The sequence below is a fragment of the Lepidothrix coronata genome, unplaced genomic scaffold (assembly GCF_001604755.1).
Source record: "Lepidothrix coronata isolate B3197 unplaced genomic scaffold, Lepidothrix_coronata-1.0 Scaffold21, whole genome shotgun sequence".
NCBI lineage: Eukaryota > Metazoa > Chordata > Aves > Passeriformes > Pipridae > Lepidothrix > Lepidothrix coronata.
In genome coordinates this window covers 2,580,171-2,604,543 of record NW_016690201.1, presented here as the reverse complement: position 1 = coordinate 2,604,543, position 24,373 = coordinate 2,580,171, and the positions used below count along the sequence as shown (strand labels likewise).

General features: G+C 43.8%; 1 protein-coding gene across 3 annotated transcripts in view; it reads left to right on the top strand.

The window, feature by feature from the left end:
• EVA1C (eva-1 homolog C) overlaps window positions 1-23,739 on the top strand; it is a 31,863-nt gene extending 8,124 nt beyond the window's left edge. For 2 of the 3 annotated variants that reach the window (XM_017807945.1, XM_017807943.1), the window contains exons 2-8: window positions 4,174-4,370; window positions 7,677-7,800; window positions 10,752-10,904; window positions 18,585-18,728; window positions 21,743-21,814; window positions 22,541-22,633; window positions 23,319-23,739. In XM_017807945.1, coding sequence (XP_017663434.1) covers window positions 4,299-4,370; window positions 7,677-7,800; window positions 10,752-10,904; window positions 18,585-18,728; window positions 21,743-21,814; window positions 22,541-22,633; window positions 23,319-23,701 — 1,041 coding nt within the window. In that variant the 5' untranslated portion in view covers window positions 4,174-4,298 and the 3' untranslated portion in view covers window positions 23,702-23,739. The remainder of the gene's footprint in view (window positions 1-4,173; window positions 4,371-7,676; window positions 7,801-10,751; window positions 10,905-18,584; window positions 18,729-21,742; window positions 21,815-22,540; window positions 22,634-23,318) is intronic. The other variant, XM_017807944.1, reaches the window with a different exon arrangement.
• The last annotated feature ends 634 nt before the right edge of the window (window positions 23,740-24,373 follow it).

Sequence of the window (24,373 nt, the reverse complement as noted above, 5' to 3'; positions counted from 1 at the left end):
TTAGGTTCAGTAAGATGGTTATGATCCATGTTATGATCCATGAGCTATAACTATGAGGGGGAAAAAAAGAAGTCTTAGGAAAGCTTTCATGTTGATAAAGCATGGAAAGCATAGAAATCCTGACTGATACCTTCATCACTGATGCCTGCTTTGATTGTCAGACTATCCCAAAAGCATTTTCACTACTAACTTAAGTATTTTCTTAGTCCTTCATCTGTCACTAAGGCCAGCAGAAACAAGTTGCTCCATTGGCAGCAGGCCTGTGGCTCTCCAGCTGCCAGTTGACTTTCAGCATTAATCATTTAGACTGAGTTGAAAGTGGCACTTCTTACTCTGACGTGGCAGCTCAGGCTTCAATTTTCATGAAACTTGAAGGAACGTTATTTCTCTGAGCCCTGCGTGCTTCAGGCTCGAAACTGGCCATTGAGCTTAAAAGTTGTTGAGTTGAATAAGGGAATGGCAGATGGACGGAAGTCATGATCTCATAAGCTTCACGTCTTTTAGAATTGGGCAACTGAAAACTCAAGGACTGATTCTAAGAAAAGCAACAGCTTTGGATGCTCTGAAACCAAAGTAGTCATTTGAAAATGGAAGGGGCTTTCATGGTCAGTAGCTTATCAGTGAAACTAGATTATCACTAATTTGTTCAAGTAAACATCTATCCTCACATCAAAAAAGCTTTAGATAATAGATAAAATACAATGATTATACAAAAAATATTTTCCTTGCATGGCAAATGAACTTTTCATGCCATCTCCTGCAGTACAACTGAAAGGATGAAGTTAGTAGGATGGTGGTCTCCAGCAAAGGGTACGAGGGTTGAGAAGAAGAGTGGAAAAAGGCACACTGAAAAAAACAAGCCATGGAGGGAAATTAAATCAAATGAGTGACTATGCAGTAAAAGCATTTATTAAGCAGGTATGTGGATCTGCTGAGTAAAGCTGTTGTGCTACTTGGAGTAGAATAAGCAGTGCTTCTGCCCAAGTGTATTTCTTACTGATAAAAGACTGTGAGATCAGGTGTGGCTAGAATGACTCAAACAGGATGTTTACAACGTACTTAGACACAAAAGAATAAAATGATGAGGCAAGAAACAGCATCGTGAATTTTATAAACAGTGTCTTTTGTGGGTAACATTTTGCCCTCCATCACAATTACAAAAAAAGAGCTGCCACAGAAAGAACTGTGACTAATTTGGCTAATTCTGGAAGAAAGGATTAAGCTTGGATTCTGCACTGGTGTTTTGAGCCTCAGTACAAAGTTACAATGAGTGAGTAGTCTGGGTTAGGCAAACAGTTGCGTGGGATGATACCTTCTGGCCTTCAAATCAATGGGATCTTTTTGTTGCCCGTTGCTTCAGGCTTAACTTCTGAGCCAGTCTGTAACATTTAGTACATGATTTTGTATGCAGAGCACCTCATACGTCACTTATGAATGTGTGTCTTGGATTAATGGGAAAGTTCCTACTGGAGCTTTCACACAGATATTATTGGGAGACTGCAGTATTGCCAAGTTTTTCTAATTTAGACAATTCTCACAGTAGTGGATTTTTTTGTATAAAGTTTCATATTGTTTTAAAGAGTGAAATTTATTATTTTTGAAAAATAGAAAGAGGAGCTCTATTGTCCTCCTCGTTGCAGATAACACATGAGAAAGTGACTGCTGCAGCTGAACTCCACCTCCCTCTCCATCACCCAACAACCCAGAAAACAATGAGGAAAATAAACAACATTAAGTCATCTAACTTTTTTTTATATGGTCTGCTTAAGATTCTGTTTGCTCAGGGAAGAAACCCCGTAACTCGTAAGTGTTCTGATTTCTGAAAATGTGTTTCTGTGCAGAATTCAGTAAGCAATATAGGGATGCTCATGGTCTCAAGGAGATGAAGCTCCTACCAGAGTGACTACAAGGCATTGCTGCCCAGGGAAGGAGGGAAAGTAGCCTGGGAATGGCTCCCTCCAGTGCAAGCAGTGCTCTGGGACGAGGTGAGAGGCAGCAGCTGCTGAGAAAATTTCATTCCCTCACTGAGGGCAGGGCAGGCAGTGCCCTGTTTTATGCAGAGGGCTAGCATGAGGAGAGCAAAGAACCTGGAGTTTTTCAGGGAAGAGCAAGAGGAAATCACAATTTTTAGAGTGGGAATTCTTCCTCAGCATGGGCTGTGAGCTGCAAAGGGCTACTCCACCTGTGTCTGCGTGGTCTGTGTGTGTAGTAATAAAAAATGCAGGTTTACGTGGTCTGCCATGCGAGACGAGCGGTTTAGATACTCATACGTCACCACTCCTCTTATCAGAGAACATTAGGTTTCAGCAATTTCCATTACTATTTTTATCCTTTATTGTGTGCAAACACATGAGGATTTTAATAACAGCAGAGTCATGTCTACTTGGGAAGGCCAGAGAGCTTGATGTCTTATTTTCACCAGTCCATCTAATGCTGATTTTACAAGTGAACCATAGTGCTCCAATGGAATCAGGGCAAATTTTTTATAAAGATATTTTTTTTTTAAAGATTGAATAGTTGCAATTGTTGGAGAAAGGTGCTTAGATACTGGATTAGGAATTTGCAGGATCAAAGTAGCAGTTAAGATGCCAGGGAACTCATCCAAATCACAGCATAGCTGATATTCTTTAGGGAATACTGCACTGTTTTTTATGTGGCACTCTTGGTTCCAAGTAACTTGAAACCTGAAGAATTGAAATGATTTACAAATATCGGGCTGTATCTTTGAAGGTGTTGAATGCCCACAACTCACGTGGGGCTGAATGCTCTGACACTGAGGCCCTTTATGCCACGATGGTGATGCCAAAGGTGTTCAGCAGCAACAAAGGCCACTGGAGGCCCCTTTGCAGCATCAGGCCGTGGTAAAGTCGCTTGGGTGCAATTGGGCACTTGGCCCATTTTCCTGGCAACACTCAGCACCTCCCAGGAGCAGGCTGGCAGAGGAGTGGCTCTGGCACGGAACTTCAAGTATTTGTGATCTCAATTACACAGAAAATGTAGGAGATAGATTTGGTTGTGGGTTTGGGGGTTTTTTTTAACCCCTGAGTGGCCATGGGGATTGTGGCTTGGCCATGGTCTCCTTGAGATCCAAACTGCAAATACAGGGCATGACATTTTTTGTGCCCTGGTTCCAGTGCCAGTGCTCAGACTGAGGTCGGGGAGGTGGAGAACTCACGTACAGTTCTGCTGCACTAGAAGGTGCATCTACATGATTCCTGGGTAGATCAGGAACAGCAAAGGCAGTAGTGGAGCAGGCTTCTCCTTTCTCCAGACTTAGTAATTGATAGGGGAGCTGATTTTCCTTATCTAGTTGCACAGTCAGAGCTGGAAAAAATGCCAGAGAACCGAAATGTTTGACCTATCCCTGGAAGTGTTCAAGGACAGGTGGATGGCGCTTGAAGCAACCCAGTGGAAGGTGTCCCTGCCCATGGTAGGAGGTTGGAACTGGGTGATTTATAAGGTCCCTTCCAATCCAAACCATTCCACAATTCTATAAGTTTCATATCTTTTGCTTAGAATTCTTAAGTTTCTATTTAAAAAACTTCTTTAAAAATTGCTTTTCTTTGGGGAAAGGTTTATAAAGGGCAGAAGTGTGGAAATTAAATGGCATGAGCAAACTCCTTTTCAATATTTTCTTTGAGAAAACTAGTTTTTGTTTTAATGATAAGCCTCTCCCCCCCGATTCAGCCACCAAAACAAGAAAATGTGTGTGGGGCAGTTTCTCCATTATTCTTGAGTGAAACACAACTGCCTAGAAGTCCAGAAGTGCAGAGCATCCTTTTAAGACAAGGTGTAAGGAGTACCTTTAGCCAGCTGGAATGCAAAAGCCTGGCCCACAAAACCAAGTAGTACCCCTTCTGACCTCTGCAGACACACCTAAGACTGAGCACAGCCATGACTGGCAAGGGCCCGAGGCCAGGGATTGTCCATGACAACACATCCTGCTGCTGCTGGAGTGCTGGGAGGGCTGTGACTCATGGCCACACCACCCCACGTGTCCTGGCCCTGACCTTTACCAGCACGAAAGGTTGACCCATTCACAGAACCGTGTGGCTGCAGGCCAGGTGTATAACCTTGACTACAGTGCCCTTTCCGGAGACTGACTGTGGTTTCCTTTTTGTCTGACGAGCTTGTGGTTTCCTGTACTAGTTGTAACAGCTGAATATTTTCTAGGTTACCTAACCAAGCTCCTGCAGAACCACACAGCCTATGCCTGCGATGGGGAGCACCTGAGCCTGCACTGTCCTCGGCACTCAACCATCAGTGTTCAGTCAGCATTTTACGGGCAAGACTCCCACATGTGCAGCACTCAGGAGCCGCAAACAAAGATGGCAGAACCGAGAAACTGTGTGGCACCCACCTCTTTGCAGGTACCCCACGTTGTAAAGGTTCTTAATGTTTCCATGCAAGTGTTCGCAACGTTGAATGAAATGACACCGTACCTATGTCAGTTTACCATCAAAAGTGTTACAGCTGAAAGGATTTGTCTGGTCAGGAGGATATTACCATAGGATTGTGAGAGCTTTGTAGATTGCCTTGGAAACCCCCTTCTCGAAGTTCCCTAAAATAGTTCCTTTCCAATCAAGGGCGTTGTGACTGAGTTGACCAACCTTAATCTATCACACAGGCCCTCCTTGTCCCCAGGAGAGAATACAACCATTGGACAGAGCTGGGTTACAAATCCACTGAATAAAATGGTATTCTGGTTGGCATCTGGCTTGTTCCATGCCTGTCTTTCCTCACTGAAAAGGCACAGTGACAGCTAAACAGCAAATCATAAGTATTTCTGCAGATATCTGCATTTCTGTGAATACCTGATCTGTATCAGCAATATCTTATCGTTTGTTTGCTGGGCCTGCTTAAGAATAGCTTAAAATCATTTATACTTCATCAATTATTACTTTCCACTGTGGAGACTTTCGTAACACGAATTAGAAGATCTGACTTATCACTGCTTCATTACAGTGAAAAATCCCCAGTGTTGGGCCAAATTCAGCAAAACATTGCAAAAATGAGTAATCAGTGGATTCTGAACATGTTCTGTTGGTGAAACTGCTGCAGATGGTCTACAGAAGCTTCTGCAAACATCTGAAACTATGATGAGTATTTCCAACATTTGTGCCTGTAGCAGACACATACATTCCTTCTTGACAACAGGGAGTGTCTGTTCCTGCCCCTAGGTGGTTGAAGAGTTCTATAGAGTGGTTTGGCAGTAATATCCTTTCTCCAGAATCAGTATTAGGGCAGTTTTATAAGTGCCTATAATGTACTGCAATTTCTAAAGACATTCCAAACATTACCTACAGGCCGCATGAAAGTGCCTCTCCCCACCAAAAACAGTAGGCCAGATGCATCCTTGGTGTCATTTTACTGACCACAGCAAAGCGACACCAATGATTATTTTGGGCTTGTGAGGTCTCCATGGGCAGTTTTTTTCCATGAATATAAAAAACACAGCATGGGATAACTGTTGTATAAACTATCATCATCATTCAGGCACTGTCACTGATCAAAGGCATGAAAGCATTTTGGTGAGGCCAAGAACGTGAGAGACGTTCTGCATCTTAGGGAGTTCCTGTTCTGTCAAGGAGAAGAGACACATCTTGTAAACTGACTTCTTAGAAAAGAGCACCAGTGATCTCACCCCTCCTCCTCTTCCCTTTGGAAGCCAATCTGCAGTCCCACAGTGGGGTGTGATGCTGCCCTGCAGCCAGGAGGAAGCACAACAGGCACGTTTTACATCGGCCTCCCATTAGAGGGATCCCTGCAGAGCTGGATCCATCTCCAGATATTAACAGCCTGGTGCTATTTTGAGTGTCATTGTTTGTTTTTGTGTCTGCGTGCTTGTGCACAGCAACATGACAGAAAATGCTGCTGCTGTTTGCATTAAGCAGGAGAAAATACAAACAGATGAACAGGAGATGATTCAGATGAGGTGCAAACAGAAGGTGACTCAGTAGGGGACAGCTCTCCACTTGCTAAAGATGTAACTCTATTTCACTGGTCCCTTCCAGAACCATCCCAAATAAGGAGGAGTTATTTGTTTGACTTGCAACTCTGTAAAAGAAGAATTGACTTATAAAATTAGGCCTGCTGTGCTTTCCCTTCTCTTTTAAACTCTAATTTAGAGTGCATTTAATGCTCAAAAAGTGTTGGATGCAAGTCCTTTCCTTCTGTCAGTGCGAGTGTTACAGGATCACTGCAATGTACTGCTAATGTGTGTCATTGCTGCTGGGAGGGATGGCTTCCAGGGATGACAGCAGAGATCCAGCCACTGCCAACTCTCTCAGTCTGGAAACAGGAATGCAGCTTCTGCTATCACAGTGGTAAATTTGTGATTTGACCTCTTGGTATGACTGAGACCACTTCTGATGAGAAACAATGCAAAAGTTCCCATACATTTTATGGGACTAGCTATAACTACCAGAGAATGGTATCTTACAGTTAGTCCTCTTAAGGGTGGGGTGACCTGAGGATAACACCCTCCTTGTCACAGCCTGCTGTGATTTTAATCAAAAGCCTGGGCACAACACCACAGACTATCCAAAAATGGTGTCAGAAAAGCCCTCTCTAAACTGAGCTTTGAAGGTAAGAATTTCCTGAGTACACTGCCACATTTAAACTGGGTTTTTTTAGGTGCTTTGGCTTGTGACTGTGTTAAAAACTGGACACAGACTCACTTTGGGCAATGTCTTCCTATTTTCTGCAGCTTCAGTTCCAAACCCACTGAAGTGGGAGCACCAGTGTGAGCAGTAGGAGTACTCAGACCTTCTGCAGGACTTAGAGAGGGCCCACATGGCCCTTTGTGCTGACCTGTTTATTGTCCTTCTCTGTTGCCAATCCCAGGAGAAGCAGCACAGAGAGAACCAGTTTATATTGCTGGGCCAATAAATTTGGAATAAATATGGCCTTAGAACAACAGTGTTAAAAAACCCCCGCAAAACAAGACATGGAGGCTGAGGGTAGACAGGCACATCTGTGCTTTGCAATCAAACCAATTCTGAAATTTGCTCAGTGGCAAGTTGAGCAAGTATCTGATCATGTGTGTAACTGCAAGCAAGAAGCAAATGTCTCTTAAGCAGGAGGTCGAACACATGGCTTAAACATAGGGTTGTGCTTCAGTGTCCCTCAACACACCAAGCCATTAGTTAGAACTCTCTCAAGTGAAGGTTATTACAGAGCATGATCAGGTACACAGACATAGATCAATACAAAATGGTTAAAAAGACCTCTTTTCGAGTTGCCAGGCCTCACCTGGACATTGCACTCCCATGAATGTGCTCAGGAGTGTATGTCTCAGGCACATTCAGGGAAAAAGCTGGGGGGTCAGTGTGTTCCCTCTTTCTCTGGGCTCTGCACTACCAAGGCTGTGGTGGCACTTGGGGAAATTTGGCTGACTCCTCTGGGGGCAAAGGGAAAAGTAACAACAGTAAATTGGTAACATCCTAATTTGCCGTGAGCATTGTCGTGGTGAATGTGATCCCATAAATTTGGCCATGACTCTTAAGTCCAGTAGAGATATGGCCTGGGTCCAGTGATACAGATGTTTCTTGCATGTTTATAGCCAAAAAGTTGTGATTTCTCTCCTGTATAGAACAAAGCGCAACTAAGTGTTCTCATTGCTGTGTAGCTTCATACCTTGTTTTCAAGCCTATCCTTTTTGCCCATTGTTCTAGAAAGTACTGGATGAATGCCAAAACCTGAGATCCTGCCAACTCCTTGTCAATAGTCGGGTTTTTGGGCCTGATCTCTGTCCAGGAACCACTAAATTCCTCCTTGTCTCCTTTAAATGCAAACCTAGTAAGTAATCGACATCAGGCAAATGTGTTTTTCTGTGTCTTTTGTTGCTTGTTTTGGTTAAAATGCCACTGCACGAGGCTTTGCATAAATCTGTGTGGAGCTTTGGGGCTCTTGGATTGATAGCAAATTGTTCTTTTCTACTTTACCTTAGCTCTCACTGTATTTGCAGTTTCAGGGTGCTTGCTGCCAGTGTCATGACCAGTGTAGTTTGGTAGGACCACCCGTCAGACATCAGACTAGAAAGGAAAAATGTTTTGGAAACTATTTTTAGAGAAATAGCAATGTCATATTGTCATATTATTGTCTAATAATGTCATATTAGAAAGACAGGGATGAACAGCAAAACCAGATGCTGGGGCTAAGGATCCAGATGATGCAGAAGATATCACAGTGAGGAATATGCAAAAATACTTAAGGAGCTGGGACCAAAGCTTTCAAAGATTCAAAAATGCCTCCCACTTACAGAATGATGGCCAGAGGATAGATGTGCTGACTTTGTTACAGGCTATGTTGTAGAATCACCTGTGATCTGTGCAGGTATTTGATGTTGATGTGTCAAGGGACAAATCCTGCCTCAAAAGGAGTCTGCTTTGTAAACATGAGAAAGTGGAAGAATGATTGAGAGGTTTCATTTCTTGGTGTTTTTTATTGTTTTTCTTGTTGCTATTGTATATGAGAACAAGCCCCAGTAGCCTGGGGGCTCACCTTTTTTGGCAGCTAATCCCCAGCGTGGCTGAAATGGGTCCCAAAGAAAACAGCTGAATGATGATTTATGGGTAGATTCACCAGCCAACTCAGAAACACTATCCCACAACCACAGGAGGGAGCACTAAAGGGATTTTCTTTAACCAGGGCATCAAGACAGACACCACTGGTGGAACAGGAGTAGGTGGCAGGCAAACTAAGGGCCAATCAATGCATGCAGGGTGTGGAAGTCAGAGCAGAGAGACGAGAGGCAGATGTTACATTTGGCAAAACACTGACACAAGAACTCCCAGGGGGATACACTGGGCCAACCATTAGCGGAAAAAAGTGCCTGACATTTAAAATTTTCATTATCTGTTTTAATATATCAGTAGTTTAATTTTTTTACATATTGCAATTAGTGCCTTATTAATAGTAGATGGATTTGAATATCATAGCTGTGTCTGTATCATTAGAAATCTTTTTTTACTAATCAGAAGTGAATTGGGAACCTGTTTGTTACTTTCAGAAGCTGCTTAATATTTTTCCCCATTGGAAATGAGCTTCTTTGATTACATAGTGCTTTCTGTGGTCTGAATTTTACAAAAGCTGGTAAAAAATGTATTTAAGAGCAAGTGCTGCCCTCAAGATTGAGAAATAATCCAATTCCAGTGCAAACTACATGGTTTCTCATGACAGGAAATTTATATTTGTAGGTAAGATAGCAATATTGTTAGGCTTGGCAGTGGAAAACTTCCTTGCTCAGGAAATCACTTGAGTATAACTTGTATATTTTGCAGCCTCCTTGCCTTCAAGTGGGCATTTCAGCAATTGTCTAAATAGCTGTTTTTCGTCTATTTAGAATTATTTTTGCTCTATGTCTGCAGAGATCTCTGTTGAAATCTTACCCTGTCTGATACCACTTGGGAGTTTGTCTCTGTTGTCTGTACTTCCAGAGCCCCTCCAGCACAGCCACAGCCACAGAACACAGCTTTAGCCTGTCAGCCCTTGGGCAGAGCCCCTGGTTTTTGGCATGATTTTTATGGGTGGTATGGCAGGTGCTTCTGCAGAAGTGACAATCTGCAGCAGGTCATGTATTTTTTAAAAATAACTCTTTTTTAGACTTAAACTTGTGGCTGTTGATGAGCTTGAATGGAAAAAACTGGATTGTTACCAAGAACATTGTTTTATCTGTTCTATTGTGGATGAAACAGTAATGGGTTTTTTTTAATTAATAGATAGGTTTTTCTCTCTACAATTCCAACACTCACACTCCACTCACAGGGACATCATTCGCTAAAAATAAGGTTTCCACTTTCTCTTGCTCAGTCAGGGACCTCCTTTTCCTGTTTTCACATTTTTGAGGACAAAAAAATAGGAGGAGAAAAAGCTCTTCTCCCTGGCCTTATCTGCTGTAAAAAGGTTTGCCACCACAGTTAGACCAGGAAGATTTGAGCAGGTAAAATACCACAGGGAGAGCGGCTGCTTAGGCCAGCCATAGCTTCCCTGGCCAGATACAGTTTTAGCTGGTTCTCCAGGAGGGATCAGCCATTCTGACTGGGAGATGAGCTCACTGACTTCCCCACCTCTGTGCCGAGAGTGCTGCCCATGTGGCTGTGCCAGCTGAGCAGGGGAGAGGGGGTGTTTTTCTCAGGCTCCTGATTCACATTGCTTTGTCAGCAAAACTTTCCAATGAGCCCGTGCTGGATAGTGAAGCTCAGGCAAACCCCCTGACCTTGGTGAAGCCCTGCAAATACAGCTGGGAGCAGTGCCTGGCTCGGGATGGGGAGCCCTTTCCCATGCCTTTATCCTCCCATTCTCTGTCCCTCACCCGGGGCTGTCACCGAGCGGTGCCAGCCGTGCCCATGATTGATGAGTGCTCAGGGCAGCCGAGGTGGGCGTAGAGCAACAGTGTCCTGGGGAGACACAAAAGGGAAGGATGAGGTTTCTCCTGTGGAGCAGGGGTGGAAAGCAAGCCAGGAAATCAGGCAGGAAGGGGGGAGGCTGTTCTACTGGGAGAGGAGATTGGCAAAATTAATTTTTTTATTCAATTCAAAAAGGAGCCAAAGGCTCTGGATAATCACATGGGAGCATTCAGTTGGAGGAAGTGCTCTGCTATTGACTCTGTCTCTGTTGTACTGGTGCCACATGTCACTCGCAACAGCAGTTGCAGAAAAGCTGGTTTCTGTCACGCTGCTATTTACTATTAACAGCCCAGCTGAATAAATTGCCTCATGTTACCTTATTGCTGTTTGCTTCTACTTTAGCTGAATACAAAACCAAATCAGCATGTGAGAACCAGGAACTGAAACTCCACTGCCAGGAATCCAAGTTCCTAATCATCTACTCGGCCACCTATGGCAGATGGGCCCAGGAGGAGAGCGTCTGCTCGGCAGAGGCGGAGCACATCCCCCCCTTTGGTATGTTTGTACACTGCTCATAGACCTTCTCCAAGCAGGTGCACAGAGAAGAGGGGAAACAGATGGGGAGAAAGCTTCAGGTGCAAGAGCAATGGCATTTTGAAAGGGTCAGTGATTGAAATGTAAGAGAGATTATTTCTGAAACGCAAAAGAATTACCCAGCATGAGTGAGGAACATAGAGGAAGAAATGCAGAAAAGTAATAAATTTTCATGTAGTTAATCAGTCCTTAGTATGATTAACGTCAAAAACTAGTTCTGTTGCCTGTCTTGAACTTAGGTGACATGCACTAAATATCAGCTCTTTGCCTCTCTTCTTCCTCCAGCTTCCAATACCAATCAGGCGACCCTAACACCGTGTTTTACTGCTCCGTTCTTTTCTGATCCCTTTTTCTGCCAAATCTTCCATGCCTTAGCTGCAGACTGCAAGGAGAGGACCCATAGGGCAGGGTTCATTGCTTAGATGCTGCTGTATCACCGAAGTCCAAGACTGTGGTGGTATACCAGGAAATTAAATATGCCTGGGATTTCTCTTTGGCACCAAGTCCAGCAGGCAGGAATGTCCTATGCACGTGGTACTGAACTGACTAATATGTTCAGTGGTTGACACTGAAGGCATGAAGGTAAATTTTCATGCCATGGAGAAGGCCAGCACAAGGTGTGTGTGCTGTTCAAATCCCTTAGTACCAGACAGGGAAGGGCTTGTATGACTGATGCCAGCCTGTGCAAAGGCTGAGAATTGCTCCAGAGAAACATACTACAAGTGTAATCTATGAGAAGCTTCTCTGAACATCAAGAAGAGATCAATAATTAATCTTAAAAGCCCTTTGTCTGAAAGCCAGTGTTTCTATTTAGTTATATAGATACTATTAAAAATGCATTGGCTGAAAATCATGATCTGTTCTTAGACAGGGATCTATTTAATATTGCCAGGTCTATATTTTACACCTTGTGTGGGCCTTCACACAGACTTAGTTCTGCCTGTCTGTTCTGTGGAGGAAACATTTTAGCAGGTCTTTGACAGACCCACACATCCTTCACCATGGCAGTGTATGATACAAGGCAGGGCAGAGATGGCTCAGCTTATCGAGAAAGGCTTGGGTTCATACTTATGTCTTGCACTTCAGTCACCTCTAAAAATCACCCGCCTCTAATGTCAGCACTTACAGTTCACAGACCAGAATTCTGCCAACCCTTCTTACTGGATAAAGTTTCCCAGGATAAATAGAGAAAGAATTTGCAACAGCAACAAGCTTTGCTGTGGCCCCTGTGTACAAGCACTTCTGGAGCAATGCCCTGGCTGGTGCTGGCTTTGTGTTCTATAAAGCAACCCATGACACTGGTAATAGGAGAGAGCATAAAACCTGAGACAAACACAAAGTAGATCTACAGAAGGTAGATCCTTGTATAGATTTTCCAGGTGCTTGGCCTCTTCCTGCACAGTACCAGTGACTCTGTGCAGGCAGTAGAATTTCCAAGAGCACCTGTGCAGCATGGGAGTTCACATTCAGTTATCACAAAAGACTTGGCACTTAAGACCCAGATCCAATTGACTCCAGATCTGTCTGTCTCGAGCTTAAATCTTATGTGGTTATTTAAGCACCTACTGATGTGAGTGGGTGCATGATTAGACTTCTGAAATGCCTGTCTACCTTTCTCTCAGGGAAAGCAATGGTAATTTGAATGTCAGCATGATTGTAATGACTTGAGACGATTTTAAAACTTACTTTAGCTGCTCTTCCTTCCTGAATCAGAGCCCACTTACTTGTTTATGTTTGCACCAAAAGCTAAATTGGATCCCACGCGCATTCGTTGTTGTTTCTGCCCACATTTGTGCTTCTCAGCCTAAAGGCAGTACTTGAGCCTTTCCAGTTCTTTCACTGCATCACAGAGAAACTGTGAGGCAGGTTTTTTACACCATGCAAAAGAGTTTTGTTTTAGGAGGTTGTAGGTCCTAATGCCAGGCATAGGAAGTCTCTGTTGAGCTCAAGTTTTGCATCTCTCCACACCTGGTATGGTCCTGCCAGGGGTACTGGGTATTGAATTAATTAGATACTACTCTAGATCTTGTTTACCTGATGTTACATGTGATAAGCAGTGACAAACACCAGCTTTGGGCTGGCACAGATGTGTTCTGAACCATCACTTTTCCGGGAGCCACCGGTCAAATCAGCTGACAGATTTTCAGAGCTTTGCTTCAAAGGGAACACAAGAAAACATAACATTTCTTTAGCCTAAAGGTTCTTCTCCATGTAGGAAATCCATCTCTGCTATGGGCCTTGCAGCACCTGTTCTGACCCTCAGTTTTACATTTAACATGACTCCCTACTTGTACAGTGGGTTTTCTGAACCAGTTCAATAGTGAAAACCAGCTTCTGCAGCTGTCCAAATGCCTGGCACTTATAAGACTGTACAGAATTTCCAGAGAGCAACTTCCCTGTTTTACTGAGATTATCAAAAACTTTACAAGAAAATTCTGGGTGCAGTTTTGTAGCAGATGGTTCTGCTTTGATGAATCTCTTGTGCACAGCACCAAAGCAGGAAAACATAGCAGTTTGTTCCTGTGTGAGCTGTTGCCTTTTCTGACCCATTATCTATTTTATATTTGTACTAACATGTGCATGAGGAAAGAGAAAATGTATTGGCCAGAAGAAGTTAAAGGATTGCGCCAGAACAGGTTACCATAGAAAGCACAAGGAAGATTCAGGTCAACAAACACCTCTCAAATAATAAATTACTCCTGTTAATACATGAAAATACTTGACAGGAGGCTCCAGTGGGTCGTCTCCAGCTGCAACTTGCAAGTAGAATACTGCAATATCCTTCCCAGAAATTTCACCTGGGTATGCATTGGCTGGTCAGATGTGTATCCCTTCCAGCACAAGTGACCAGCACAGCCCTCTCTTCTACCTGGTCCCACTTTTGGAAGGCTGGGAGGGGAGGTGGAGAATTCACACACTCTCATCACAGCTTGCACCATGGCATGACCATACCCTAGGGCTGGATTTTGTCCTAATCCCCACTTTCCAGTGGGATTCAGCTAAGAGGAAGGGATGTTAGCAAGACAAGCAAGGGGGATTTTCAAAATCCTGCAGGTTCTTTCTAGTTCATAGGTGTCATAATTTTTTTACATAAAAGGTTTCTGTGATGCTGTGATTTTTTGTAATTTTTTTTTATTTTTTTTTTATCAGTATTGTGGACAATTTAAAGGGCCTTTCATCTCTTATTCACTGACAGTGATTGAAAAGCTTTTGATTTCTGTTCTCTCTTCCTAGTGTGAGCCAGTCCTTTGGGAAAGTCTCCTGAGAGCAGAAATAACTGCAGAGAAGGCACAAGTGGCTGTAGGCAGATCTGGGAATGTTTACACACTGCCTTGGCACTTTAGGTGGGGGAGACAGCAGTCAAATGAATTTTGTGGATGTAAAAGTAAGGATAAAATAGTTTGATTTTGCTTCCACCACAACAAACCTGAAGTCAGCTCTCTCTGTGTGCACACATCAGATATGAAAAGGTCCTTGTCTATGTCAGCCTGAGGAAACTGGGAAGCTGGGTAGGTGTTGGGGGCCCCAAAAGGTGCCAGCAGGAGCCATTACATCCCTTGGCCCCAACAAATCTTGTCAAGACAAAACTTCCTTAAAAGATGTGTTCAGAGCAGTGGCAGGATGAGGAGTGATTGTTTGAAGGGAAGAAGAGACCAGCCACCATTTTTAGAGTCCAAATAACTTTCTGCTGAGATGAACAGGGAAGGTCAGATTTGGCTGTTGGAAGGTGCTTGAAGCAGTCTGAGGTGCACATCACTTCATCCATTAATTCAGGGGATTTCCTGTGTCTAGTTTTTTATAGCTCAGATTTTTTAACTGTTTGGGAAAAACACACTTGGCCCTCAAGTTTAAAACAAGCCCAGGAACTCCTGCCTGTGCACATGCAGGAGCAGGGAATTTGGTTCCTGCTGTTCCCAGAAAGTGGGGAGCTCCACCTGTCCCTTGCCCTTGATATTGGTGGGATGGATCCCCCACTCTGCACATGCATGTGCAAGGAGGAGAGAAAAACCAGGTTTGGGTTTTTTTGTACAAAATACTGACTGAGTTCTGAACTTGGAGCTGCTTGTAAATCAAACCAGGCAACGGGGTAATCTCCTGCAGGCTTCCAGGGCCTCAGGACAGGCACTGCAGGGAGAGGGAGAAAGGGTGCAGCTGTTCAGGAAGTCTCAGTGCTGGATTCACTTCCAGGGAATGGCCTGCACTATCAGTAAGTAGGATTTTTGGCACATCATCCTGCCTCGTTTACTGACAATTACTTGGAACTGGAATATAAAGGTATCAGCAACACTTTTCCTAAGTGGTGCTAACCATATTGTGTGTTTCTGCTGGAATCAGCGGTTCAAATGGCCCTTTTCTGATGCACAGGCAGAACCCTGTGTGCCATGCTCTTGCATAAATTACCATAGTATTATGGTAACTTTCTTTAGGAGTCTGCAGCCGTAGCTTGCTCCAAACTCCACAGCTTTCCCTTGTCAGTTCTTATCCTGAGAGCTGATATTTGGGCTCCACAAAGCACAAGCCATCCTGATTTGGAGGTGTGAAATCTTTGCTTTCAGTTGATTTTAAAAGCGAGCTCCTTATTCTTCTAGGGGTGGGCACAGCCCAGGACACATAAATCAGCATAAGGAGCAGTTGGGGATGAAAGCAAGGAGCAGCTGGGCTTCAGTGTCAGGGTGACAAATTGTGGAGGTTTTTTTTTTTTTTGTGTGCCCTGGTCCTTCACCAGCCTGTTACTTGTTATGTCATGTGGATCCACATTTGAGACACATCCCCTGCCCTCCCAGTCCCAGTGCTCACCCTGTGCATTGTGATGTGGGAGAACAGGGCAGCTGGAAATGTTTGGAGAGGGTGGGACAGGATGCTGTTGCCAGAGCTTGGCACAAGATGCTCCATCACCTATCTGCAGGTCTTGTGTGGCAGGGTGGAAAGAAAGGGAGGAAAAGCTCCTCCTGTCTGAATTGAGAAAAGCTTTAAGAAACCAGAAGACAAATTGCTTCTCATTAAAACCTCCATGATTTATAGCGTGTCATTTGCATGCCAAAACTTTCCCAAACAAAGCTAATTAGGGAGCTGAAAGAGCCTTTCCTCCAGAAACAAGGCTTTCTACTCCAACTGTTAAATAGCTGCAGTCAGATTGGATGGTTTATTACTGCACTAAGAACCTCATCCTGACACCCCTGCCATCCACAGCGGTGTCTGGTACAAAAGATCCACCAACAGCCTCGGCAACTTTGGGAGAGAGATGTGAGGAATGGAGTGTTTTCCCAGCCCCACGTCGCTGCCCTGTCCACCACTGGATGCCACCAGCCTTTTTAGCATGCTGGGAGTGTGTCTTTCGAGAGGCAGTTTATTGTAAATGGATGGTACCAGTTTAACAAGCCCCACAGGCACGTGCAGCTCAAGCAGCACTTGGACAGCCAGAAAGAAGCCACTCTGTGTATTTATGTTCATCTCCCCATTGCTGCTTTCTTTGGGGCTGTTCTGTGGGACTCATTTACTCAAGATGTAGAACTGAATGAGTCCTTTCCTCATTCAGCCACTGGAATAAGGTGTTTGACTAGGAGGATATGTTATTCAAGTCATTCCCATCATAGCTGCTGGGAGAGCTAGTGGGAAGGCAGCAAGGATGCACATAAACCAGATAGGAAAAAAAAGAACATTTTTTGACTGAATCACTAAAAACCAAAATATTTTTAGAATGCAGGAAGTTGTTAAATAGGTTTTTTTATGTTGTAGGACTTACCAGGTAACTCCTGTGGTGTCCTGCAAAAGCAAACCAGCCATGCAACCAGTTTGCATTTACTCACCTGTGACACCAGGCAATCCCTGGAGGTTCTCCAAAAATGGGCCTGCCAAGAGCCTGCAGGCATATGACAACTGGCTCCCCAGGTAGAGGAGCCAAATCCAACATGGATAGAGAAGATAAGAAGCTATTAACTCCCACAGAAACAAGAGCAAACATCTACCAAAGGCAAAATGAAACATGTACTTGCCATATCACTGGATTTGGAGAAAACCATCAGCACAGCAGCCTCCTGTTTTTATAAGGCACAAAGAGTAGCTCCCAGGGCAGGAAATTCTGTAGAAAACATAATTCAGTTTGCTGTTGTGCTCCCAATCCATTCATCTATGAATCACCCAGTAATTGCTCCTGATACTCTCCTGTTGTTTTTGCACTTGCCAAACTAAGCTACTGGCTGCCTAAAATGTCCACACAAATGTATCCTTACTCATCTGAAATCACCAGGGAGGGGAGCTAAAACTGCTGAGTTACTTAATCAGAACTGCCCAATCCTTTAGGTCAGCCTTCCCTGCCTTCCCAGCAACCTCTTGGGACACACAGGCATTGGGATTTTAGGTCTCTGAGAAGCCAAATGAAGAGTTGCTCTCCAAAAAATCCATGTCCAAAGTACCCCTCAAGGCCTTTGTCAGACAGATCAGCCCAGTATCTCCTGATGGCTCTGCTCAGGTATATGACTTATTTAGTGTTGGTGTCAGGGGATTAACTCTAAAAATCACAAATCTGCACCATTTTCACACATTAAATGTCAATTTTCTTTGTCAAGAACTCCATCTCAAACCTCCACTTCTTTTCAGATTTGGGGAACCTCTGGAGTGCTTTTGCAAACACTGTCCTTCCTCTAAAGAGGCAGAAATGAGCTTCAGCATTTGTTGGAAGGTGACCAGATGCCATCCTCTGTTAGAGAAAGAGGGACTGTTTTAATGTCCAGAGAACTTTATTTTCAGACCTTCAGAGTGCCCTTGCCTCAGAAGCCTGGAGTGAGACATACCTATCATGCACAGAAAGCCACAAAATGCCTGCGGTGATGCTGACTGAAAGCAGCAGCTTCAGAAAAATTACTTGCTCCAGACTTGTAATTTCTGCATCCTTTCTGTTTAGAAACCAAACTAAAGGGGCATTTATGCTTTGTGGCTTGGAGTTTAGCACATGTCAATACCAGGAATTTAATCACATTTAGAGACATTCTTTCTTTTTTTTTAAAAAAAACAGAATGTAACTCACACATCTTCCCACTCAAATGATTTCAGTTTCAGTGCAAAATCCATTTTTGGCTGCCACATGTTTCCCTGGCTAAATATTGAGCCCATTCTGACCTCTTCATAATAAATCAAAATTCACTTTTAATACCTCAAACTTCCCTGTAGCCTGAGCTATTGTGACACAAAAATTGATCTCACCTGAGTTGAACTGAAACTAGGCATGCAGTTGACTCATCTCAATAACCCAGAGGCCAAGAGAAAGACTTGCAAACAGCATTTCATCTCCCTTGATTTGCACACCTGTCTTGAGATGGAATAGATGGAATGGTGTTTGGATGTACTTAGTTCCTCCAAGATATCATGAAGGGAACACAGACACCTTATACTGGGCATCCCTTTGGAGCTCAACATGACTCTTACTACACCTGGAAGTCAACATGGGAGAGCTACCTTGCTGCAAGTTCACATTTTCATTGCAGCTGACTTCCCTGCATGGACAGATCTTAACATTTAACTCTGAAATCCTGCTTGGACAAACTTATGCCCGAGATCAGATTTGTATCTCTAGTCATGCATCCAGCAGCTCTCATTTCAGATAACAGCAGTGTTTTGTATTTATTGTATGTATTTTTCTTTCAGACTGTTTGTCTTACACAGCGCTGGAGGTTTTATCAAAGAGGTGTTCTGGGAAGCAGAGATGCAAAATCATTGTCAGTAGCCAGGATTTTGGGAGCCCATGCCTTCCTGGAGTGACAAAATCCCTCACTGTCAGCTATGCATGTGGTAAGAGCAAAGGCACCATCATTTTTAAAGCCTCATTCTGCTTGCAAAGCAAAACTATGACAAACACACATCTGGACACTGAGCCTTCCTAAATCTCCCCTTCCCTTTCATACAGGAAGTTTGTGACACAGCCATACAAGAACCACCAAAATATGTGAACAACCCCATAGAAAGAGCTGTATCTAATGAAAACTCAGGCATTAAGGGTTTTTTCCCTACATAAAATGCAGTTGACAATAAAATATAAAGTAGATATTTAGTTTCTTTTGAGAAATACTATCAAAATTACAATTCAATAGAATTCACCTGCAACAGAGCTGGGAAAAATAACCTGGCATTGTCTGGCATTTGTGCAGGTAAAGCAGTTCAGCATAATTGAAGGACTGTGCACAAGCCCAGTCCTGAAACCTGATTCACGTGAGCACACCTACAGCTTCTCCCTTGCACAGGGAACTAAAGGTTCATGAAGAATAAGGGCTTGAGGTTATACATCTGTTGCAGGACTGGAGCCTATTTCAGCTCATTCCTTGGACAAGAGGGAACAGTTTTCCATATTGTTTGCTATAGACTAATATATTTTCATAAGGGAAGAGCAGAATTCCTTACAATTCTTCAATAGGAGCAGCTCCACGGGGACATACCTGAGTCCTTTAGCTGCATGTCTAGTGAGCAGTAGTCAAAGGGCATGGGTTTTTAGGAACAGCAGTGTAGGACTGATGGCCAGATCACCATGAACCTGAAGATCAGAGGAAAATGAGCCTTAGCTGCTTCCTTGCTGGCATGGGAGATTTTCAGTCTGCCTGTGAGTTGGTTGTGAGAGGCAGTGCAGTAATTAGGCTTTCTGTTGTTGGAGAGGGCACTAATACGTTATATTATTGTGCAGTTCCCTTCATGAATAAGTTAACAGAATTCTCTTTAATTAGCGTGAGGATAATTACAACAAGTTGTTCCTTCTTGCACGTCTGTGCACCAGAAAAGCAGAGCGAGTTTGTTTGCACTGGAGTTATGCATTCTTTTATTTAGGGAAGTGGTTTTGCAAAACACATGCGTAATAAATACTGGTCTTGTGTGTTGCTGGCACATTTGGGAGAGTTCTTCTTCTGCCAAATCCTACTGAGCTGTGCAATCTGAAGCATTAGCCAATGATCTGCAGATCTGATTATTTCACAGATCATCTAATGAACATGGGAAGAGTTTGGGCATATTCCAGAATGACATTTTACATTCCTTCTCCTCACTAGAAGATCCCTGCTAACCTGATGCTTCCCAAGATAATGCCAATAGGCCTCCCCCTGAAGCGACAGGAGCACAGCAGAGCAGACCACAGGCTGTGCCACACTTGAAAATGTTTCCATCATGGTCAGGAACATGAAAAAAAATCGTAACTCCCCACCACAGCGGTCAGGATCTGTTTAGGCCTGGTGTGTCTGGCTGCAGTTTTATTTTTGCAGTTAATTCCTGACAGCAAAAGCATCACAGGAGCTGGGTGGTGTTGGTTTCTCGCAGTCTCAGTGTCCCCCGATGACCTGCTCAGCAGCATCTCCTGTCTGCCCGAGGTGGCATTCCTGGCTTTTGCTGAGACTGGGCTTCAGGGTCACCGAATGCTCTCTCAGGGCTCCTGATGCTCCACGGTGCATCCACGCTCCCTGGATGCCAGAGCCTGTCTGTGGGCTGCCTTTGATGACTGACTCCCACTCTACCTGACAAAGTACTGCTGTTGTAGTACTGATGTGATTATCCTGATTAAAATTCCAGTTCTGGTACCAGCTACTCCATTCAGCAACCTGGTGCAGCCTATCCGAGTTAAAAGTCCTCATAATGAAAAGGAGCAACGCAAGCAGCTAGGAGCTTTTTTTGTTCATGCTGTTTTGAATTAAACATTTCCCCACAACAAATGTTTGAATAGCACAGGGGATAAGGAGCAAGCAAAGCCCTGGGAAGTTCCCCCTGGGATGGGAGCAGGAGAAACATCAGCACAGGTGAAGGAGTCCCAGGCCATGTGATGGGAGCTTCAGGTCCCGCATCGGCACTGGAACGGTGCATCCTCCCAGGAGGTTGTTCCCAACACAGGCACTTACTTGTTCAGAACATCCAGAGTACAGGCTGTCTGCCCCACACACCAAGGAAAGTGTTCTGCCGCTGGAAAACAGCAAAGAATTATGATGAGGGACGAGCCAAAATAGAAATGAGCTCATTCTCCCCTATCTCTGTTTGCCTTCCACTGCAAACAGGAGCTAAGAGTCCCAAAAATATTCCTTCATGAGGAAAGGAAGCAGCTCTGACTTTGAGCCCATACAGAAAAAAAAGTTCTGCTTAGAAAAAAAATCCTATTCTTAGTTGTTTTCCAAACGAAAACTATGATAAGTTGCAAACCTCAGTCTCCTCTGTGCCATTTAACTCTCTCAACACTATTTATTGGCAAATGTTTCTGTGTGGGATAGAGGTGAGGTTCATACTTGAAATTTGTTCCTTTTTTCCCCCCCTTCACATCAGTCTGAAAATCAATCAATCAATCTTCACACAGTACAGGAACAGGTGCTGAGATCTGGGTGTCTGAAGGGCCCATTCACCCATCACAGAATATATGAACCCTCAATGTCTGCACAATGCACCCGCCTTTAGCGCTTTTAATTACTTCAAGAAGACTGCAAACACTTATCAAGGGAATAAATTAATGAAGTGAAAAGGATGCAGCCCACTCCCACCTACCTCATCTATTCCCATCCTCCCCACCTTCCATCCCAGAGGCTTTGCAGAGGACATCACGCAAGGCTTTAAACATTTATCTGAGAATTACAGTGAATTATCCAAACCCAGTATCTAGATGCAACTTAGCATCTGACTGTAGCACGCTTTATCCTGAATTTATAGGCCAATTTTGTCTCCTGTCCAGGGTTGGCACACCCCTTGAGAGGTTGAAAACAAGGGGGGTGGTGCCTGGGCTGTACACAGTAATTAACTGGGGAAAGGGTTCCTAAAACTAACAGTACACAATTTGTCTTTTGTCTTTGCAGTTCCTAAATTTATCCTCATGGCTGTCAACCCCGGGGTCCCTGATAACAAGTCTTCCATAAACCAGAATGATGGTACGTACCATCACAGACACAAGGTTTGCTGCTTCCCTTTGTCTTTGATTGAAACAGGACATTTTCCCACTGCAGAGCTTCATCTGAGGCACGAGGTAGTGGAAACCCTGCTGAAACAGCTGCTCATTCCCTTGGAGGGCAGCGGGACAGGCTGGGAGTGGGATGCAGGCACAGCCCTGCAGCTACAGCAACGCTGTGAGAGGAGTGACCCGCCCAGCCTGCCCACAACCAGCATTTCTGGGAAGAGTAAAAGTGAGACTGCAGTTGTTTCACAGGGTGAATAATCTTTTAAGAGTTATGCCAACACCTGCTCTTCTTGAAGGCCACAGAGTTAAGGAGGTGGCTCGTGTGTGCACTGTCCTCAGTAACGCAGCACACAGCAGCCCTTGGGCTGGGAAGTCCATTGGAAAGCTGTGAAGCTTCAGGAATTAAAATTATTTCAGAAACCCCAATAGGAATAGGCACAAGGGGTTTCAGTTGGTAGTAGATTCTTTTAAATGCATTTGCCCTTTTCTAAATGTTCAGTATTTTCAATGCTTTGTTAATTATACTTTATTTCTATATTTATTTAATTTACCAACCGTTGTTTGGTTTAATATTGTGCAAGGCTCCTGCAGCATGGCCCAGGCCTGCCTGTGTTCTGGGTGGACTTGTTGGCTGAAAAGTTATTGGGTGAACAACAGTTTAGTAGCTTCACTGAATTTGCTTTACCTCCTTGTGTCATAGGTGTTGACTTTGATCCAAAGGAATCAAGACTTCCAAAGGAAGATGGAATTATTCTTAGCTCTAACTACCTGGCTACATTTGCATACATCAGAGGTAGGAAAATGAGGCTGAGACTGGTGCACATTTTGGGAAAAGGGAGGATCACCTGCGAAGGTCATAACTAGTAATCCCAGTTTATGGTAATGATATTATTAGAATATAATCAGTCTTGTGGATGGGACAATTACAGCATAATTGATATTTATGGAATATTTCCCATCTTGAAGGATCCAAACTCTTTTAGAGACTGCAGCCAAGATATATTTTAATGAATATTTTCAGTGGGGACTGTCGGTTGTTCAGTAGCTTTAAAAACCTGGCCCTGACCTGTGAGCAGCACTGGAGACATGCATGTTTGGGAATGTTGGGTTGTACACATACAGGGATCATCAAGGAGCAGTGATGGTAAGGCCCATTTTGGCAGGATGCCTGGAAAAAACAAAAAGGGCGTGCAGAATTCTGGTAGCTGGTTAGGAACACCAGTGAGCTGCTCATAAAGAGATGGGATTTGTTGTTATTTTGTAATGTTATTATCAGGCTGGCTTTTTTGCCCAGCAAAAGAAGAGGCAGAGATGGCAGTGAGTGCAGGGAGGTTTGAGTGCCTGACAGGAAAAGCTTCCCCTCAGCCCTGATTCCCCACCATTATGGCTATGGAATGCTGCAGAAATAGCAGCTGGGGTTGGTAGCCAGGCCTTGGCAGGGTTTGTAAAGTGTTTAAGCCCTGGCTTTCTGCCTGCAGATCACCTCGAAAGAGCTGCTCTCCTGTTTGTGTCCAGCATTTGTGTGGGGTTAATCCTCACACTGTGTGCCTTGGTGATATGCTGGTGGTGCCCAAGTGACATCCGGAAATTACACAGGAAGGAGGAGCAGTTGGTGCCAGAGAGTGCCAGAGTGTACGAGAACAGTGAACAGGAGGAGGAGGAGAATTCCCTTTTGGACACCCAGGATGAGATAGATGGACTTTACAGACCTTCTTACTCAGGATATAATTTGGCAGAGGCGGCGGAACTGGCAGAAAGGATTGAGCGCAGGGAGCAGATCATACAAGAAATCTGGATGAACAGTGGTGTGGATATGACACCTCCTAGAAATATGAATACATTTTATATTAATGAACAATAAATGGCTTATTTTGGATGATGCCCTAGCCCTTTTTTTTTTTTTTAAAAAAAGAAATGTACCTTCTGTGAAGGAACATTTGTATCCATGTAATTATTTGTAAAATAAGATGAAATACATGCAATAAACGGAGAGTTTCATACCCTTGACTGTCTATAAATACTTCTTTGAAAAACACTTTCATAGTTTTAATTCATGTTATGGATTACTTTTCACTGTAATTTGGGATCAACTGCCACATGGAGGTTAAGGAATATTAAAAAAGATGGAAAAAAACATCACATGGAGAAATACTTTCTGCGTTAGATGGCACTTGTAACCAGTTAGGGTGTTGCAGCTCATAAGTTACATCAAAACTTGCTCTATTGATGAGAAATATGAGTATTATTACTGGCATGTGCAGGACAAAGCAAAACTAAACACAAGTTCCTGAAGCTTTTCTGCCGTTTCCTTAACTCAACCTTTCCCTAATAAACCCTATTCCTCTGGTAACAGTGATTCTGATTACAAGGGGGTTAAGTTCTGCTTCCTGTCTTTAAAATGTCTCCAATATTTTAGCTGCAGCCCACAGGGAATTTACTGAACAAAAGGAGGAAAAATGTCACTTCCTGTTGGGAATACTTCATGGGTTCATTCTGCTTCCCTGCTCAGACGCTGCGCGTCCAGGTAGAGCCA